This window comes from Dermacentor variabilis, chromosome 2 (genome assembly GCF_050947875.1).
Source record: "Dermacentor variabilis isolate Ectoservices chromosome 2, ASM5094787v1, whole genome shotgun sequence".
Taxonomy (NCBI): Eukaryota; Metazoa; Arthropoda; class Arachnida; order Ixodida; family Ixodidae; genus Dermacentor; species Dermacentor variabilis.
Genome location: NC_134569.1, coordinates 194,410,881 through 194,432,905, shown reverse-complemented (window position 1 = coordinate 194,432,905; position 22,025 = coordinate 194,410,881). Strand labels below are relative to the sequence as shown.

Here is a 22,025-nt window from a genome sequence, read left to right as displayed (position 1 = left end):
AAGGGCATAGCAGACGACGCTTGCCATTTTTTCGTGCATTTTTGCACCATAGCCGACGTTATTCATGAATTTCGACGCATCGAAGAAGCACAAAGTATTTGCATCACACACCAGTTGATCCGTCTTCAAAATACGTCTGCTATGTCTTCGTGCGAGGACTCTCGCTCTGCGAATCAGGCGTCGCCGCCTGAAAGCTTGTCCGTATCGTTCGACGGAAGATCGGAGCCGCGGCACCGGTTGGCTTCAAGACCTCTTCGAACTATTGCCGACTGACGAGTTACCTTGTGCAGTCTGTTGTGTGCGACCAGTTGGAGAACCATGGAACTCAGTCTCTCTATTCCGTCAACCGAGCGGACACCTACATTTTCCTACGATATCTTCTTCGCGAGGCCAGTACCCCTGTCGCGCTTTTCGGAAGCCAGCAGAATGGCGGACATCCGATGACCGGCCGATATGTATCAAGTGCCGGCACGTTGGCCACATTTTCCGCCACTGCCGCAATTCCTGGACGTCATGCCAATATAAGACTGCGCTCCAACCTTCCCGCCACTCGACAAGTACTTGTCTATCACCGCAAGGTTTCACAGAGCCATACAACTCTACGCAGGCGTCCTCATCTGTACGGCCGAGTCGTTCACCCTCACCACGACGACCGCTGTCTCGCTCATCCACTATTTGCCGTTCTGCGTCCCCATGTACCTGCACTCTACATGAAACTGACGGGTGGAGCTTGGAGAGGTGACGCTGCTAGAACGACAGGGTTCGCGATTGCTCTACGTACCTTACCGACGGAAAGGAATTTCCTTGATGTGACGTAGGTGGTGTCCTTGTCGCCGCTCTGCTTGTATAGGCGCGCACATCTATGTGATGAGCGACCAGCTTTGTAGACAGCTCCCTCACTTACGTCATAACACCTGCGGCGCCCTGTCTTGTGCGAGTCGCTAGCAGAACAACACTGGCCACAATAGGAATGTGTGCCGCTCTCGTTGGTGCCTGCGGCCGCCAAACATCTGTTTTGTTTACTGTTCTTTAAGAGTGTCCCCATGACGTTGTTCTAGGCCTTCATTTTCCATTCGCTCACTCCGCCCTTATCTACTGCTCGCTGGAGTTCCCCTTCATTTACTTTGTCTTGACCCTCCCGAGGAAGTTCCCAGCAGGCTCTGCTTCACTGAGCACATTCGAGTTGCCCCACAAGCCATGACCAGCGTCCTGCCTTATACAGATCCATCTGTGCCTGATGGTGACTGTGTTGTGTCTCCTCTCACGGAAGTCCTCCTTTCTCAACACGTTGCTCTTCTGCAAACCATCGTCAGTAACAGGAACAACTCTATCAGCCTTCATCTCGTCAACTTCGCAATCAGTGACCACGTCCTACCACAAGGCATAGCCTTAGGTACGCCGTCTTCCTCCCAAGTTTGCCTCTTTTCAGCCTCAGCTGCTTATATTACGTCGTCTCCCGTTGACTCGTCTTCTTTGCCGGCTGTCCTTCCTCAGCTCACAAACGTTATCGCTCCCGAATTCCGCCTCACCACGCCAACTACTTATGCTAGCTGCTCTCCGCGTTCAGCGACATTTTTGACCTGGGTCGCCCTTTAGGCCAGACCACTCTCACGATACACCATACTGAGATGGATGACGCACTCCCTAATCACAGGCGACCATACCGTCGGTCCTTGCATGAACGACAAGTCATTCGAACATAGGTCTTGAAGATTCTGTCTCGATGAATCGTTGAACCATCATCCAATCTTTAGGCGTCCCCTGTCGTTCTAGTTAAAAAGGACGCCAGCTGGTGCTTCTGCGTGGATTACCGGCACCTTAACAAAATCACAAATAAAGACGTTTATCCTCTACCACGCATTGATGACGCCCTCGACTACCTCCATGGTGCGAAGTACTTTTCTTCCATCGACCTTGGTTCCGGTTACTGGCGGACTGCGTCGACGACATGGACCGAGAGAAAACCGTCTTTATAACACCTGATGGCCTACACAAGTTCAAATTTGTACCACTCGGCTTATTTAATGCTCCATCTACTTGTGAATGCATGATGGACACACTCCTTGATAACCTCAAGCGGTTCATCTGTATTTCTTACATAGATGACGCCGTAATTTTTGCTGCTACATTTGCCACGCACCCGGAGTGCCGCTTAAATTGCTCGTTCTTTCTGCTTTTCCCAACGCTGGCCTTCAACTTAATTTGTCTAAATGTCACTTCGGACGCCGCAAAAAACTATCCTCGGTCATCTTGTTCATTCTTCTGGTGTGCGCCCAGACCCGGGAAAAGCTCTTGCCGTACAGAAGTTTCCCGTGCCAACATGTGCTAAAGATGTCCGGAGCTTCGTGGCCCTGTTCTCGTACCTCCGCCGCCTCATGCACAATTTTGCTGACGTCACCCACCCTCTGCTCTTCTGAAGGCGGACGCAGAAGGGGACATGAGCAAGCAACTGCCTTCTCGAAGCTTGTCTCTCTCCTTACATCTGCATTCCTTCTTGCGCACTTCGACCAGACTGCTCCAGGAGAAGTCCGCAGTGATGCCATTGGTCATGGAATTGGTGCCATTTTCAGCCAACGTCAACGATGGGACGACCGTGTCATTGCCTATGCCCGCGTCTACTTTCTCCAGCTGAGCGGAATTATCTGAGCGAACGTGAGTTATGCCAACGCCAGGAGAAGCCATCTGTGCTCACTGCTGGTTTACTCCTACCTCTTGGCGTTCCTACTGAACCCTCCTATCGCGCTGGTGTAGACCTATTGGCGCCTTTCCCCACATCTGACTGATGCAACAAGTGGATTGCCGCCGAAACAGATTATACAACTTGGTTCGCGTTCACCAGAGCCTTTCCAACAGACGTAGCCTAGTTCCTGTTGCACGTCATTGTTCACCACGGCGCTCCTCGTCAACTTCTTACCGACAGGGGTCGCTCCTTCCTCTTTACAGTTGTGGGCGACTTCCTCCATTCTTATTCTACCAAGCACATATTTACTAATACATGCCATCCGCAGACAAACGGTCTTACGGAGCGGCATAATCGTACAATAACAGACATGCTCTTCATGTATGTTTCTGATGACCATCGTGACTGTAATACTGGGGCCCTATAACGTAAAACTGTTCTGATGTGTTTTTATTACTGACGTGAAATTTGCGTCACCAGCGACGGAAGCATCGGGCGATCGCCCGCAGGGTTGCCTCAACCGTCCAATCAAACGCTTTCCTCGTTCATAGGAGGTCACTTTTGTTTGCTGGAAAAACGAATAACATTGCCTACACTGAGCGGCTTGTCTTATCTAATTGACTGACAAGAGGTGAGGAGCACGCTGAAGTGGAGAGGGATTCCATGGGGCCGAGCCACTGCACTGAATATCGGTAACCGGATAAAGAGAGTAGTGCCGGGCGTCTGCGATTGGTCCGCTTTCCCTTACTTAGCTTGCGGTGGCTGGTCGAAAATCGCGGCGGCATGCAAAGGAAGCTTAAGAATGCCGCTAAAACGGATCCTCAGCAAAGAGTTGGCAGAACGAGGTCAAAAAGGTGCCGAAAGTGTTCGAAAACGTCACACGGCCGCGCAAGAAGTTTTATTATGCGCAAGTAAACCCATGCATTTCGGCAGGCGCGAGTAGCCAGTCCGAGCGATTGGCGGCAGCCATCTTTTATTCCTTTCGAAACGGGACATCCTGCGGCTATTCAGCAGGAAATTCAGTTTTGTTCGGCATAATGATGCATCTTTAACGCGTATACGTCACTTTGACGCGGTGAGTTTTTGCGATTTTGTGACGTCGAGTGACAGGCAGGTGAAGTGGGTGCAGCCCGAAAACTTCTGACCAATAGCCGAGGCGCCGCATCAGAAATAAGAATTTTCCTTTTGTTCGGTCAATTCATGCATAATCAGTGTGCACACGTCGTATCAGATGTGAAGCTATCGCGGTTTTCGTGACGTCGCATGACAGACATGTGAAGTTGGGGTGTCCAAAAAAGTGTTTGACCAATCGCGGAGGGCTGGTTGCAGAATTGGAATAGAAAAGTTTGGAATAGTTTTACGTTATAGCGCCCCTGCTTCCCTGTTTGTCATATCCGTGTACAATTCATCACGCCACGACACTGCACGTTACGAGCCATTTTATTTGTTGTGTGGCCGAGATCCAGCATTGCTTTTTAGTACAATACTACCTACCGCTCAAGAGTCCGTGTCTTAGTATACAAGCGATGTCATTGCTCGAGCCCAAGAAACACGCCAAGTTGCTCACCGTCGCCTTTGTGCTTCTCAGAACAAGCGGAAAAGCATTGGTGACAGTATTCAACCGGATGCCGATTATATTCCCGGGGATCTTGTCACTCTGATCTGCCACACGCCGTTTCGGAAAAACTAATGTCCCGCTACTCCGGCCCTTACCGAGTCCTCTGTCAGTTAACCAACGTAACCTACGAGATGTCTCCGGTCGCATCTACTACTCGCTCCGTCCAGACTTCCCATCACGTCGTTCAGGTCAGCCGCCTAAAACGCTACCAGTCCTTTCCTGCCTACAAAGCAGCGGGACGGCGCTCCCACGCCAAGTGGAAATATGTTGCGCAGCTCTGAACAAAGCTGAGGAAGATGAGCCCAAGCTTAGGTCTGAAGAAGTGAACGCTTCAACGACTAGCCTGCTGTAGGCTTGACTTTGTCAATTACTGTAAATTACTGTACATCCTTTGAATTAAAAAAAAGAATTATGGGGTTTTACGTGACAGGACCACGATCTGATTCTGAGGCACGGCGTAGTGGTGGAATCTGGAAAATTTCAACCACCTGGCCATCTTTGACGTACCCTAAATCTAAGTACACGTGTGCCTTCGCATTTCGCCCCCATCGAACTGCGGCCGCCATAATGTATATGCGCTACCCGTCTTGCTTCTTCTATCAGCAAACATATTATTCTAAACCTAACTTAACAGGAAGCTTTAGCTCCTACATGGTAAATCAGCAATCCTTTCTTCTTACAACCACTGCGCCGCAATTCATGAGTTATGTAAAACCTAAAAGAGGCAGTTAAAATAAGATTTCAGAAAGCGAATTTTTATTTAGCTTCTACTTTTTTAAATTCTAAAGAATGCGAAATTTCAAGAAGCAATACTCGAAGTATACGTCACTGTACCTCAGCAACTAAAACGATATCGGAGTTATGTAAGCTGCACCTAATATTTCATTTAATGCGGACGAAATTGATATATCGTATGGCACCCTGAAATACACCACTAACTCGTGAATATGGCATTCTCAGAATCTTTACAGGCATTGTAACAACTTCACATAAGTTATAAATTCATACATCTAATTTGCGCGATTGAGATTCTCCAAGAGATGTAATTTATAGGGAGGCGATATCAGTTTTTATCCGAACCAACGGATTTGTAAACTTCGTACTTCTTTCTTCAGATTTGCCGATTTCCGATAATTCTTGTCAATAATGCCATGGCCTAAATCAAAATTAATATTGCAGTGATCCCTGTGATCTAACGTTCTCTCTTGAATGCAACAATTCACATTCAGATCGGTTGAACTGTTGAGTGATTTTCTCCTACAATCATTTATGCGTTTTACGTGAATTTGAGCGGCCGGCATCGAAGAAGGGCCCTAGCTAAAGCTTCCTCTTATTGAACCACACCGGTTCTTAGAAAACACGCGAAACATAACGCTGACTATACGGAAGCCTGCGGCCGCTGTCGTACACAAATAACGAGAAAAAACGAAGGGAACCCAACGGTAGCTTTGCGGGAGCTGTTATCTCGGCCTCACCCGAAATGCCGCCGAGCTGTCTGGCAAGGTGTCTAGCAAAATCGTCGATTCATTGAAAGTCGAGCAAGTAGCAGGTCGCCTTCAAGATAAGACTGATACGTAAGCGCGCTCGTTGCCAAGTGCCGAGGTGAAGCAACCGTCTCAGGGTGTGCTTCTTTTTATTATGTTTTCTTTAGTTTTGCGTCATGGCGTACGTCACGGCGCGAATTTCAAATCATTAAGGTTGATACGCCACGTGGTGGCAAAAAAAGAGACTAAATGCATGTCCAGAATTCCTGGGTATGCATACCCCCTTAGCCTTACAATTGTCGTCATTCTCGCTTCTTGCTCCGGTTATCGTCACACCATCCTGCTCACACCATCGTCATCTCGCTGTCCTCATGTCGTCATCGTCGCGTTGTCGCCGTTATACAACACTCATAATTTCGGAATCGACATGTCACTGCCGCCATGCCGTCGTCGTTTTGCGCCTTTGTCGTTTCATCAATAACATTCCTTCTTTCTCATCCTGTCATCACTGCGTCAGTGTCATACAGCATTCGTCATGTTTCCATGCTCAGGGGCGACCTTGGTAAACGAGTAGCATAGCAAATTGGGAGGATCTCAGAATATGAGCTTATAGCCGTATCAAGGAAAGTATCAGGATTACCACTAGATATGGTAAATAAACGGTATTTCAGGAATATTATATGTCGCTATTTTGCTCGACTGCTATTAGCATTGCCGTCGACAGTCATAGTGAGATGGCTTCTGCCGCAATTTTATTTGTCTCATGGCCATGTTATCACATTGTTTGTGTGTGTGAAAGAGAGAGAGGCGAGGGAAAGATAGAGAGGTTAATAAGAGAGTGATTCCGGTTGGCTACACTATACAGGGGGAACGGACGTGATAGGGGGGAGAAAAAGAATACGAAAAGAAAACACACATAAACAATGCAGAACTGTTTCTGTCGCCGCTGTCACACCTCTGCGAGGGGTGTTACATAGTGTTACTGAATTTCAACGTCCCACCAATACATTCTACGTCACACATTGCACAGGCACAACATGCTACACATTCAGGTGTCTATTAAATAACCTGGCAGCGCCTTCACAGTGGCTCGCGCTAACGTTCGTATAGGCCAGTTTCCAAGAATGTTATTTCCCACGAGTGGGCGCTTATCCAGTTGGTATAGCGTGGCTGCGAAGTCTGCTGCTGGCGGATTGAAAGGAGGGCACTTGCAAAGAAGGTGCGCGATCGTTTCGCTGCACCCGCAGAAGTCATAAAGGGGGCTATTGGCCATTCCGATCAGAAAGGCGCACGCACTTGAAAATATATATCCAAACCACAGGTGGACCAGAAGGGTGCAGTTACGTCGGAGTAGGTCGAACGGAGTATGGAGTTATCAATTCAGAGTCCGGGGTACCAGGGCGTGCACTTGTGAAATCGGATGAATTCCATTGAACCAGTGTTGGGTTTCGAGCAAATGCGAAAAGTTTTTTTCGCTGCGTCGGCTCTCGAAAGAGGAATGACAACGTAGTTGATGCCATCATGGGCACATCGGGCACCTGCGTGCGCTTGATCATTGTCATGTAGGCCACAGTGGCTAGGCAACTTCTGATATATTACATCGTGCCCTTCGTCAACCACTTGATGATGGATTTGTGTGATCTCTGCGGCGATCTCCTCATGTGATCCGCGATGCGGTGCTGACAGTAAACGCTGAATGATTGCCTTGAAGTCACAGAAGATTGACCATAGATGGGGGGGGGGGGCACCTCCTGAATGAAATGAAGAGCTGCACGGAGGGCTAGCAGTTCAGCAGCTGACGTTGATGACACATGAGACATTTTTAGCGGTAGTATAACGTATCCTGCTGGAATCACTGCAGCGGCAGCTGAAGTTGTAGGTACGACTCAGCCATCGATGCAAACATGTACGCGGCCACTGTGCCCCTCATGTAACATCACTAATGGGGCATGTTTCAGGGCAAACGACTGCATGTTAGCTTGATTCGTTATTCCTGGGATGTTGAGGCCTATTTCCGGTTTGTTGCAGCCACATAAAGGTGAGAATGGTGTCACTGTCGGCATGTAGCTCTTTGGCAACGAGGCACGATTGGCAGCAGTTAAACGATTGAAATGTGTGTATCGTCATGCATCAGATAAAGAAGCATGATGGTGAGAATGTAGTCGGGCAACGTGCCAAATATGCGTGCTGAGAACGTCGGCGGCTATGTACGTTGATATTGGGTGATCTCGCACTATGGCAGTCGCTGCCGCCGTAGACGTACACTTCGACGACAGACCTAGACGCGTCCTTAGGGCATAGAGAAAGAAATATAGCAAGAGGGGACACTCGGCGAAAAGTGGCAACAGGAAATACGTCACGCTATAGTATTAACGCCGACCGTTTGCTGCCGCGAACATCGAAAAAGAAAGGATGTGAAATTCGATTAACAGAAATTGTTTAATTCTTTAAATTCTTTCCCGGCAAAGTAAACTTATCTGCGTATAAATTGAGTTAAACTTTGCGGCTTACTTACGTTGCCTAGCAACACGTGAATCGGCGAATGACGAGCCAGATGCAAGCGTCATGCGTCAGACACACCGCCGAAGCGAGAGAGACCGGCCGCGCATCTGAGCGTTGGTCTGTTCGGTCGCCCGTCTGCCTGTTTTTCTATTTTGCGATTTAGCCGGATTAGGTGGGCTCCCGGCGAATTCTTGCGTTCCTTCTGAACTTGGGCATGGCACCACTGCACTTTTGGACTACGGCAAGGTGAGAAATTTCGTTCGACAGTCTGCGACGCATTTCAAGCAATTAGTCTTACGGCACGGCACCTAGGCTAGACTTGTGACGCAGTTAACGAAAAACAGCGCGGCCGTCGTGGCGCAGTTAATTTGCATTAATGACTCGCACTGGGAGATGTTTGCGATGCTTTGTATGAGCCCCAATATTATTTGAACTTACTTCGATAGTTTTTGGGCATGGTGGGCCTACAGGGTGCTTTGACGCAATTTTGCGTGTATATACTGAATCCTACTGCGACAAGTTTTGGCGCAAGCTTCTTCTCTGACCTTCAACATTTTTGTAACTAATTTCGTTACTTTTTGGCGTACTTTTCAAGAGCAGTGGGCGCGTCTGGCGCTGGGACGCGATTAGCGAAAAGCAGCTCGGCCGTGGTGCGCAGTTAAGTTTCACGCTTTAATGCACCGAGAAGTTCATGGCGCTTTCTCTGACGCCGAACATTGCTGAAAATTATTTTCGGTACTTTATTTTGTTACTTATGAGGCATGCTCGCCGCGCCTGTCGTGACGCAACGAAGAGCAGCTCGGCCGTGGTGACAGTTTGGCACGTACTGAATCTTACTGCGAGAAGCTTGTGACAATTTTTATGGCCCCACAACCAGTTTAAGCCTTCTTTCAGTACTCACGCTTGTCGAAAATGCGACGAGCACTTGCCGAGAGTGATAATACGGGAGCGTGTTGCTTGCGCCGGCTACATGCGCAAAAGATAACACCAAAAGGCTCAAACGCCAGGAACTTGTAACTCGGAAATGCTGTCTTGTGAACGACTGCAGAGAGGCTTTGCACCCAATTTGTCTTGAGTGCGAGTAGCAGAAATTCTGCGAGCTTCCCGCATGGTCTGGTTGAGAGCCTGTGTTGTGGCCACGTGTGTGTATTCTTAGCATACTATCGCGTCGGTTGTAGCCAATTGAGTTCTGGAAACGCGCAGTAGCCCGTGTGTATTCGTGCTATTAAAGTGCAGGAGATAAGGCCCGGCAAGAGAAGAATGCGTGGCAATAGAATGTTTCCATGGTATGTACGGTATTGTTTGGGGATGAGTCGGGTATATTATAGGCCACGTATATAAAAGCGAACTGCTTTTGTTCGTAATGCCACCCATTCACCACTTTCGCACGCTTCGCCTCTACATGCGTTATTCTTGCATGTTAATACCTAAATGACACGTGCTTGTAATTTAATTTTTTCAGCTGACGTCGTCTGGTGGTGCTTCCTACGGGAACTGCTGCTGCTTACCTGGTGCCGTAACGTTGTATGAATGCACAAAAATAAAAATAAATTATGGGTTTTACGTGCCAAAACCACTTATTGATTATGAGGCACGCCGTAGTGGAGGAATCCGGAAATTTCGACCACCTGGTGTTCTTTAACGTGCACCTAAATCTAAGTACACGGGTGTTTTCGCATGAATGCACAAGAAGCACGAAACGAGCATTTATATAGAATAAAATAAACATTTCCTCATTTCACAAGGCGTATTGCGTCTTTATGAAATTGCACGTGGCACATATTCGATGGAGGCTTGTAAAGATCGTTCGCAATCAATTTTACTTAACGATTTCGCACGAATACCGCGCGCGGTCGAGCTGTAGAAGCAAAAAAAAGAAAGAAAGAAACTGCGCAGCTGGCGTGACGCAAACAAACTAGCATTCAAAACGCGCGCACTAAACCGAAACCGGAAGTGTGGTTAGGGCATTAACGCCGGAGGCTTGGTGCGCGGCAGTAATTTGGGCCGCTGGTACCAGCGGCCCAAATTACTGCCGCCCACCAAGGAGAGACGTTCCATGGAGAGACGTCTCCATGGAAGTGTCCGCTTTTGTTGTATTTCTTTCTCTATGCTTAGGGCTTGAGCTTGTAGTTCCTGGAATGTGCGCAGGTTTACGGTTCAATAAAAATGATGTATACATACTGGTCAGCTGTGGAAACAACAGCGGAACGTAATGACACGATGGAAGAAATGTCCATATAGTAAAGAATGACAGAGAACCAAACGAAATAATGCTGCAATTTAGTCGCTTGCTCTAGTTAAAAATGTAGTTTCGAACATTGAAGTTTCGTGCTGGCTTAACCCCCAAGGAGTATTGGAAGCAAAGAGCAAGGAAAACGGTACACAACAAGAACACACAGGACAGTGTTCTGATGGTCTTATTGTTAGGTCCCGCGTTTAGGGCTGTTTGCTTTGTAAACACGTGCCATATTAGTCACCGAATCACTTTATTGCAGGTTATTCAGAGAGTAACATATTCCACATTTTTGTATGTGTATAGAGTAGGGCGCAAAGATCAGGACAGAAGAATAATGCAAACGACAGGACCGGCGCCGGTCGTTTGTGTTATTCTTCTGTCCTGCTCTTTGCGCCCTGTTCTTTACACATTCAAGCATGAACCAACTAGCCCAAGAAAGAGCTTTACTTGAGCAAATTCCACATTTTCCAGCCGCGGAAATCAATTACTGTTTAAATATATACTGTATAACACTTCGACTGGTTAACATTGTTTGAAACGCGTCTCGTATTATGCGATGGTATAAAGACGATTTTAGGGGAAGTAAAAAAAAATTACGCCTACAAAATTATTGATATCATTTATGGAGATATAACTATCTCCATATACAATATATGGAGATAGTTACATTCTTCTTTCATACTTGTTCTTGAGGTACAAAAACTCGTAAGAGCCGATTATTGTGGGTGGTAAAAGGATGCGTTTATTGACTACAGCGTGTTGTAACACGCAGTTCGCATCTGGGCTGGAAAAGGGACACTTATCGTTTCGCAAACATGTAATAATGCCCATGTGCCTCGTGATAAGACTCGTATCTCCTCCTCCGCGACTGCACTCCTGTACAAGAGGCTAAGCCTTGCGTGATAAGAGCGCTCTCGCGTGCTGATGTAAGCGGCACAGAAATTCAATTTCAACCCCCACAGATGGCATGGAAGAATGGAGTCGTTTCAAACCATTTGCGGAACACGAGCCGTTAGTAGATTGACTCCGAGATAGCTTTTCGTGGTCCAATATTATTGCCGTATGAAAACCCGCATGTTCCCGTTTATGACATGGGGCTAGCTAGTCCCATATCATCCTGCGAACGCACATGGGTCCCATCCATAAATAAACCCGTGTGTTCTCATATGTGGGACTTGGCTCATGTGATCTGCTGCAAGTTGCCGGATATTTATGTCTATACGGTGAATGCAGTGTTCTCGGGAATCAGTACCTGTGTATAGAATGCACAATTTTATCTTTAACGAAACAATGATACTGAAAGAAATATCAGAAAATGCAGTGCGGTTAACTAGGCTCAACCTGGTTTCCTGTTTTAAATGAAAAGGGAGAGTGGGATGCCCGTATAAAAGGAAAATGGGAACATAAAAGGAAAGTGATCACGGAAAAAGAAAGGAAAAGCTTATCCTTCGATTGAAGGATAATGCAGATGCCCTAAGAACAAAGATTTCGAAGAATACACAGGAGCACATAGTCGCCAGAAAGAAATGAATTGCCAATTAATAAAAATGTGTTCGAAGGACTCGAATTTATTACATATATATGACATGGAGAGGACAAAGCCGGAACATACTTATGTATAGAGAATTCAGTGGTGGAAGACGACAGCCCCATTTCGTGAAAGAAATGTCCAACTACGATACGTGGGACGATCTCTGTTCCCACCCGGCATTGGTGTGCAGCATTTCTTTACTTATATCATCTGCCTTCTTTTATTTGTTGACCGTAGGAGAAAGCGATGAAATTATTGCTGTCTTAAAAGTAAGATTGCCGTATTCCCCACCACACTGACGGCAGGTACAGAATGCCGCTACGCTAGCGTTTACTACCCTTTCTGGAGGTCGCGTCCTTTCGGAATCACAGATGGATCCTACACAATGCACGGACATCTAGATTTGTTCTTCCATCCAGTCGTGCTTTTGCGTTTCTTAATTTTATTGCTACAGCATATAGGCAGGCACACGAGGCGCGTTCCCGCCGTCCCTGTGGTGTTGTGGGCGCGACGGAGATTGCAGTGCCCGCGCGGCTCAGCTAGCCGAGTCAGGTTTGTCTCGCAGCCGAGCAGATATACGCGTCATGCGCATTGTGTGTGGGAAGTCCCGCGGTCTGCTGTAAGTGCCAGGGAGAGCACGCGGGACTTCATGCAAGGGTTGGCCAAGAAGGCTTGATGCGTGTTGTGTTCTCGCGCGCGCGTGTGTTGGAGGTCACGTGGGCTGTTAAGTTTGCCAGGCGCGGCACGAAATGGTGACAGAGCGGCGGCACGTAACTTTCGTTTGAGGACAAGAACGTGCGCGCCCCGTGACCGGCCGTTCTCACCACGCCCGTGTCGTGACCGCGAGCGCTCGGCTATCAAAGGAATTCTGTTCGTACGCGTTTGCAGACGCGCGACGCTATGGCTGCATGCTTAATTTGTTAAGACGTCGAGTTTTTTTTTTTTAGAACACGAGCATCAGAGCTCCTGTACCCTTTGCTGAGTACGCTCTCGGTGCGCACAGGGGTGGCTTTCAGCGAAACCGCTTAAAGTAGGTAAGCAGGATTTGTGGTTTGAAACTTAGCAGACGTGGGGCCCTCTAACGTGAAACTATTCCAATATGTTTTTATTCCAATTTCCTGGCGTCAAATTTGCGAAACCGCTAACGCAATCATCGGGCGGTGACCCGCAGGGCTGTCTGAACAGACCAATAAAATGCTCTCCTCGTTGATAGGAGGACATTTTTGTTTGCTTTAAAAAAGAATAACATTGCCTAAATTGAGCGGCTTGTCTTATCTAATTGGCTGACAAGAGGCGATGAGCACGCTCAAATGGAGAGGGCTTCGATGATGCCGAGCCAGTGCCTTGAAAATTGATAACCGGATGAAGAGAGTGGTACCGGCGTCTGCGATTGGTTCGCTTTCCTTTACTTATCTTGCGGTGGCTGGTCGAAAATAGTGACGGCATACAGCGGAAGGCTAAGAATGCTGCTAAAACGGATCCTCGGCAAAGAATAGTTGGCAGAACGAGGTTGTAAACATGCCGAAAGTGCTCGAAAACGTTACACGGCCACGAAAAAAGCTTTATTGAATGCAAATAAGCCCATGCTCTCCGGTAGGTGCGAGTAGCCAGTGCCTGAGCCATCGGCGGCAGCTATCTCTTATTCCTTTCGGAAAGGGGCAGTCTGCTGCTATTCAGAAGAAAACTCAGTTTTGTTCGGCATATTACCGCATCTTTAACGGTTACAGGTCACTTTGACGTGGTGAGTTCTCGCGGTTTTCTGACGTCGCGTGAAAGGCACGTTAAGTGGGTGTCGCCCGAAATCCTTTGACCAATAGCCGAGCGCTCATGGCGAAAAGACGTCGAATCCTAAATAACTATTTTTCTTTTGTTCTTCCCAGTCATGCTTAATCAGTGTGTTCACGACATATCAGATGGGGAGCTATCGCGGTTTTCGTGACGTCGCGTGACATACAGACGAAGTGGGGGTGGTCGAAAAAAGTTTTTGACCACTGGCGGAGGGCTGATTGCAGAATTGGAATAGAAAAGTTTGAACTAGCTTCACGTTATAGCGCCCATGGCGTAGTTCCGGAGTAGGTATAGTGGCGAAGAAATCGTGCTGGTGAGGCGTCTAGAGATTGCCAGGTGGTCTCCAGGTCCACACTTTAGGAGGTGTTAAGGAACCGTGGACTGGATCTGTTGATCAATGAAGGCTTTTAGACGTTCGCTTTTTGCGGAAGCTATTCTTGATGTATACTAACTATGCGTTTGCACTAATTATTGTATTCCTTATGACTGCACTTGTTATTGCCTTTGGGACGAAGTCTGATGCAACGTGCTGTTCCGCGTGCCCGGGCAGCTCCTGTGAGTGGTCATTTTTTCGCAATCACGTGAAATGTTCTGTTACGCGTAACGGCCGAGATTTCCGCTCCTCCTGAAGTGCACATTACTTGCTGCTGCGAGTCGGACATTTCTATTCTGCTTAGACTATGAACAAGTTGGAAAGCGAAAGGTAATATGGTGCAACAAAGGATGGCAATGTTTAAGTTCAGTGTCAATAATTCTACTCGATGAACTGTACAGCTTAATAGAAGACAAATGTTGACAAAGAAAGGTTCTTGAAACTTTGGCATTTGACTGAGGTATGTGCATCCCAATTTCACCTGTACGAATTCCCTGATGCTACATTGCCGCTTTCGCATCATTACTCATTTTTGATAGACCATTCACTAAATGTAGCTTACGGTTCATCTGATATCTTCCGCAATGAAAAAGCTGAAGGAGAAAGCACACCACGTATTGTTATTTGTTACACAACACACAGTCAGGCAAGTTCATTTTGGACAGGTCGCTGTAATTGAACATCTCAATGGTTATCCTATGAGGGAAATAGCTGAGGCACACTTCGTTTGAATTAGAAAGCGCTTTGTCTCATCCAGCCATTCGGCTGTGGCATTATCAGTAATAATGGACTACTCTGGACAACCATGTCAAGTATTAGATGAGTAATTTTTTGTGTAACTCTCGCATTCGTTTACGTCTACTGAAGGAGTTTCATCGCGTGCGTTTTCTTTTCCTCAAACAATTCGTATTTCTCTTTCAATCATCTCGTGTTGCGTACCGGTCATCCGATTATCCCACGTTAGCCGCCATTCGCTCAGCATGCCGTGTGGTGGTATTCGCGGACCGGCGTCGTTTTGCAGTGCTTTGCTTGAAACTTGTAGCGCGACGGCGTTTTGGGACGCGGGAAGCCCAGTGGGCGTTTTCGTGTTGCGTCAGGCTGGTTGGAGCGCCTGCTCCTCGCTGTCCACTTGCTGTCAAGTGTATATATGTTTTCGAAACAAATATATATAATAATAATTGTTGCGGCGATATGGAATATATCCCGCAGTGGCAGTCTCTGTCGTAGTAATGTTAACTGGAATTTATTTACAGATTGCAGCACACAATCCGAAGTCTATTCAAGACCAAGGACTTTCGCTTAGAACCCGGAGAAATGGCCATACTGCACGAGAAAATACGGTATGCGCAACTGATCGCTCCGACTGCATCTTTTGAACGTCACTGACATCTTTGACTGCAACCGTGTTATCTCCCCATCATACAAATTGCACAGACTTCATGCACTGTGTTAAGAGGTGCTATGTGATAGCACTGGAATCACGACGACTACGTAAAAGATGCTGACGGCATCGTCACGGGACGCCACGTGGCGCCTAGTTCCTGGGGGCACTAGAAGAGGTCAGGAAAAGGATACCCGCAATGTCCAAGCGCTCGTCAAAAAAATCTTATCGCATTAATACTTGATAGCGCGCATGTGCCTTCACTGTGTGTTATTGATGAATGCGTGCCCCATATCAGCTGATGTTGCATGTGGTGGCACTTCCACTGGCTTGAGCACCTGAGTATACGAGGTGCCTAGCTTTAGGGCCGTCTCCTTTTTGGTGTAAACAACCAGCCAAAAATAAATACAAGATAAAGCGAAAGCCGTAATACAGGGTTGAGAAAAAATGACGGTCATCCGCACATTTAGAGATGGTCCATCCCTTTTTTTTTATTCTCATTACTGCCGCTCTCGACCGAGAGAATACCAGTTGCACATATTAAACGTAGATACCGCAATATATATCGATAATATGCACGGGGAAAGCGCGACAATAGCACCACAATTCTTGAGGAGAGACGCTGACAGTATCTCTACCGCCTCTATTCGGTATTGTTGGTAGAGTTTGAACGGCTACTATTTTGCTCATGATACGTCACGAGGGCATGCAGGAATGAATGCTCAAAATCGCATGCTCATGAGGTGGTGACATTACGATTTAGTCATGACTTAAGGTGCGTAGTGAACCTCCAGGGTCCTGTGGGAGTAATGCCAGGTGCGGCAAGCCGAGGCAGCTCGCCACGGCTGCAAAGAAAGCCAGTGGCCCGTATATAAATGGCTGCAGCATTTGATAGCCCCTTGTATTGCTTGAACTTTACAGGCCTACATCTATAGGCTTGGGTATTTCTTTTGTGGTTTTGTGTACTTTTTTCTAAGGGTGTTAGATTTGTGTGCTGCTTCGTGTATGATAAAGCTGTGCATGAAAGAACAAAAAAGGTTAGTAGTATTTAGTGAATAGAACGCAGTTAGGGCGCGCCAGATTAGAGTTTTAAGACCTGATCGAAGGCGTTGGCGTGCACAAAGATACAAAACGTACAACGATTCCAACAGATCAGTGGTAATTTAACACTATCACGATATATACACGAATTCTACGGAGAGCGTAATCATGACAGTGTAAAGGGTCTGGTCAAAGGAAAGCTCTAAATGCGGCACGAAAGAGTGCTATTCTATGGAGAGCGTAACCATAACTGTTTAAATCGTTCGGTTAAAGGAACGCTCTAAATGTTGCAGTAAAGAGTGCTGGCTCACTAAATCATCTGCCATGTCGCACTGACTTGTTCCTTGAATTCATTTAATCCGCAGTGGCAATAGAGCACGTTCACTTCTGTGGGGCACTTAAGCTCTTCAGTTAATGAGCACTCTAAATTTTTAAACGCACTTTCGCTTTCACAGAAGGTAACCGAAGGCTATGTGGTGTTCACATAATTGTATGTTGAGCGCTGTATATAGACCATATACCACTAAGATGCTACAAGTTTATGCTTCTATTTACTCCAATGTTCATGCGAATAACTTGAAGAACAAGTTTGTGGTTGAAGTAACCAATCTCCCTACAGCAGCAATATAACACATATTAAATACTTCGGAAATACTTCCACGTGAAATACACTTGCTCTGATTATGACCGCTTCTCTATCTTAATCTCTCTATTTTGTTTTGCACGGGCTGTGTCAGTGGGTTGAAACTCAAAAAGCAATTTTCAAGTGCATACAGTAACATTGGCGGTGTAGGATGTAGTGTCAGCGCCAGCCGTACAGTGGTTGATTGAGAATCAGAAAAGCCCGTGGTCAACTGCTGCGGCTACAAAACATCGATGTCGGAAGCGTATTTGGAGTCGTAAACAGAGACACAGCGAAGCAACAAGAAGTTAAGGCACGAGGTCTATGAAGGAAAGACAGTGGCCGTTCTTGAGAAATTGTGATGAAGATTAACACCTAAGATTCGGGCCGAAATTAGTGAGAAGCTCAGGAATGCACTTCCGTGGATAGTTTTTTGTTTTTGCCATGCGTTCGTAATTCAGTAAAGTGTGCGCCTCTGTTCTTAAAGTTTTATTCGTTATTTTAATAGAAGTTTGATGCGGGATTCCAAATAACTTGACTGTTGCTAACGAATAAAAACAACTTTGCGAACTTTCCTCTCGTAAACATTTTATTCTTCCTCTTGTTTTCTCCTGCTTTTCGGACCAACAGAAGGGCTGTGTGGAATCATTTCAGCCATGGTTTCAATTTTTCTTCTTTTTAATGACAGGACTCTGGGAAGCTCGAAGGCAGAGCCTTTCCTGTTCGACTCATTCAAGGTACATTTGCGACTCGATATTCTTGTGCACTATATTTCAGTCACTTAGCCGTTGTCTTTTGCTGTTTCAGCGCGAAATTGAAATCTGCCTCACCGCTCTGCTGCAAAAACTGCAAGCTGTGCCAAGTAAGACTTTATGCTCACGAACTAAACGATTGCCAGTCAGACCACCGGTAGTAGGTATGAGAATTCCCACATTCAGTACGCGTTTGGGAAAAATCCAGCAGCAGGGTGTCAAACTCACTTCGTACGATTGTTGTTACTTTGGTGTTGGGAAGTACAAGTTCTTGAGTTTTACGCCCCCTTTGAAATCGTTCACATGCATTCGTTTATTTTCGGTTGTCTTAACAGTCAGCTGCCGGTAACTTGTCAGGCGTACGCGTGTCGACAAAAGGATGCAAAGTGAGAACAGTGGCCCTTTCGAAACATTAAGCGTCTGGAACGCGCTGATGACGTGCCTGTGAGTGCATTCCGGTAGTCATTCTGTGTGAGCAGCTTGCGCTTTCCAGGCGACATTCCACAGCGTTCATTTTATGGTTGACACTATGGCCTTTGTTATGGTTGCCCGCTCTGCGCAAATACATTTGTATAATGAGATTTCGACTTAGTGACGATGCAGGTCCTCACAGTACACCTTGGAAGATTTTGTATGGCGGACCACAGGGTTGATTTTTGTAGTCAAACGTTTGACAAGCAACCGCCTGACCAGGTTAAAACATAGTGTATCAAATAAATCTTTAACTGTGACCACACGCCGACAGAGATCACGTTTGATGGACGTTAATAAGACCAGCATGTCTACAAACACGTCAGCAGGGCCCTCAGAAGCATCTGGACACACCTTAGATTGGGACGGCGCAAGCATCTGGGTGACAGGCCTAAATGTGCTATCACTAATGCGTTTAGGATCACTGAGCATTCGAAGTACTGCAAACCCTTTAACAGAAATGATGACCATCTTCACCCCATTTATACGAAGCCATTTCGTCGTGAGTTCATTTAATTAAACATATTTGTTTAAGTTGTTACAGTGGCGACAACTCTTGCCAGTGACCATAATAGCTATACTATGGTTGTTTATTTGTAAGACATAAGGGAATGCCTTCTCTCTGCCTGTAGGCTGAGCAAAAAAGGCTCTTCGCTTTTTGAGGCAGATGCATGACGAACGGAGAATTCAAACATTTCTACGAGGAGCTCCTACTTCATTTCTAGCTCGCACTTGAATGGAGTTGCATGCATGTCAACGAAGGACACCCATGGTTCGCTTTCTAGAAACTGATTGTATTTTAAGTCACGCGTTCGTGTCCCCATTTGCAATTTGCGCTTATATTATGCATTGAATGGCAACGAGAGGCCACGCATAACATCTGGGACTGCGCCTTAATAGCTCACTGCCGGTCGTAGCATACTCCTGCTCTTAGTTTACATGCTCGAATGACGCATTCTTCTATAGATAATCTTTTCAATGCTGGCCGACTCACTGAAGCTATCTTCCACTCTCTCCTAATCATGCAGGGAATCTCGTATATTTACGTGGTTCGATATAGATAAGCTTGCAGGACCTTCTTGACCAGTGCGAGCTGAGAGTAGGAATGATAGGCTCGGTCATTTTGTGCTTTCCCTAAGCCGCAATATATAATAGGGAATCCGTATAACGTTGGGCGAAAGAAAATTACTTCGCCGCGGAAGAGACAGCTGTGAATATTTTTACTTGCTCTGCTGCAGCTTTCATCGCTGTGTTATCTTTTTTTCATTTGTTTCTCATTTGCTGCAGGAGAAAAACTGCTGGAAGTGCTTTCCTCCGAATGGGAAAACTTGTTTCGACACGTCCTGCCCACCCTTGACATGATCTTGTATGTCGTCAAGGCACGCACCTTCCGACAATCACTTTCGCGTCAGTCCCTTAGAGTCAAGAAACTGCCCCCACTTTTACGCGACTAGCAAATTTAATTGGCAACGTAAAGACCGTGAAAAATCAAACCTACTCGGAATCTCGCAGCGGCGCCATCTAACGCTGAAAAGCTGTGAGATAGGCCACGGTATACGCGAGCGCAGTGTCAGTATCAGTATCAATGTCAGTAGCAGTGTCAGTATCGTGCGTTTCACTGTTCCCTTCAGGTACGCACACACGCCCAGCCCGATTTGTCTGCGCAGCGTTGTTTGCGAAAAGCAGTGGTGAGAACAGATGTAGGACTAAGATGTGTCACGTGCAATGCGTTTTCAGCTTTTATCTGATACTGCTGAAGCCGTCCCACTTGCCGCAGAAATAAAATTTAAAAAATCATTTTATTTAGCATGTATTGAGCAACAGTAAGCCGGATAGCGAATTTTTTATGATGATCCGCAATTTTCTCATCGGTACTATTGCTCTGAATTTAATATTTGATCGGTTAACGAATTATTAATTATTAATTTTGAAATTAGGTGGAATACAAAAATACATCTGTTCCAAATGATGACAAACAATGTTACCTCGGTTCTGTACGGCTATGTGGCGTTTACATAATTTTAAACTTCGGCACCAGTTACGTAAGACACCCTGACAGAGACTCTGCAAGAATGTGGGGTATACTCCGAAAAGCGATGTCAAACGCTAAGCACTAGGCTCAGAAGGAGGGTTCACATAGTTGAATGCTCTTAGCGATCGGCCATATTATAGATGTTCTGCATGGTGTACGGGAGTCTGTTTGCCTAATTGTGGCCAGAGGTGGCATTAGAGTTCCAGTCCTGTCAAAATTTTGCCAGGTATTAGCGTTGAGTTACGCAACAGAACAGTCACTGAGGTGCCACGCGCTCTCTCTCCTTGTTTACTTTTTTTTCTCAATGAGCGCAGAGTTCTTGGCCTCTTTATTGTCGCATTGGACAAAGTGTTGGCGTGAGTTGCGTATGATGCACATTGGCACCTATGATGCGCAGTAAATGATAAAGTGGTAATTTTAGCGCCTATCGTAACCGTGTGTACGCAGGGTAAGGGCTCAACAACCGTGAGACAAGCCTTTCTTGTGGTGTTCCGAGACGCAGTCGTGACAAAGCTGGAGCTTGAAGGTTTGTAACTGCTATTATCTGGCACATCTCAAATCACCTAGCCTGCTCGTTGCGTGCATTGAACGTGCGTTCTCATAGCATGCACTGTCTTGCAACCGCACAAAAAAAAGCAGCGTTCTTTTTCGGAAGCTAATCTCATTGTAATAACGTGTCTTTATTTAAAGTACAGGAAATGCAATGATGGGCCAGCTTGCTGCAGTTCCGTGTTTTATCTTCCGGAATGACTGGAAATCTTTGTGCCAAAATCTTCATTGCTAAGCTCGCACATTCCCAGCTATCCATCTGCATTGAATTCTGCGGTTTTACGAGCCAAAACCACAATTTGAGTATGAGGCACACCATCGCGGGTACCCCTGATCAATATTGACCATCAGTGCCCCCAATTAACTGTACACTGGCGTGTTTGCATTTCGTCCCCATGGAAATGTGGTTGCCGCGACCGGCATACGATTCCGCGATCTCGTGCCTAGTAGTGCAATGCCATAGCCTCTAAGCCGTCGCGGCGGGCAGTTATTTATTCAAATTCTTTAAATTCTTCAAATGTAAATACTTTGAACCACCATCTGAGTAAGAGGTACGCCTTGTGGGAGCCTCAGGATTAATTTTGACCGCCTGTGTTTCTTTACCGCTTACATAAATACAAGTACACGAATGCTTTTCTTTTCTTGCATTTCGCTTCCACTACAACGCGGCCGCTGCGGCCGCAATCTGAACGAGAACCGCGACCTCAGCAGTGCAATTCCATAGCGACTGGGCTACCGCGGCACATATCCCAAGTTCCTGCTAGACTGGGTTGCACTAAAGCTCTTGCGGAAACTGCAGCTATAGCTCTTTCGGAAACTGCAGCTTACACCTATCATTGGATGCAAAACTACGTCAAGTTTCACCGAAAGAGAACGCTTTCGTACACCATATGTGATGTCAGTAGTGCTTTCGTTATGGGGGTGTTATTCCGTCTGTGCAGTCTACCAGTGAACATCCTCATAAC

The 22,025-nt window shown here is 46.5% G+C and overlaps 1 protein-coding gene across 2 annotated transcripts in view; it reads left to right on the top strand.

Annotated features, from left to right (window-relative positions):
* Window positions 1–22,025, top strand: part of LOC142573018 (proline-rich protein 5-like) — a 79,329-nt gene that overhangs the window by 46,804 nt on the left and 10,500 nt on the right. The window contains exons 3-7 of one of the 2 annotated variants that reach the window (XM_075682511.1): window positions 15,466–15,552; window positions 17,945–17,993; window positions 18,064–18,118; window positions 19,767–19,858; window positions 20,959–21,037. In XM_075682511.1, the coding sequence (XP_075538626.1) occupies window positions 15,466–15,552; window positions 17,945–17,993; window positions 18,064–18,118; window positions 19,767–19,858; window positions 20,959–21,037 (362 nt within the window). The remainder of the gene's footprint in view (window positions 1–15,465; window positions 15,553–17,944; window positions 17,994–18,063; window positions 18,119–19,766; window positions 19,859–20,958; window positions 21,038–22,025) is intronic. The other variant, XM_075682510.1, reaches the window with a different exon arrangement.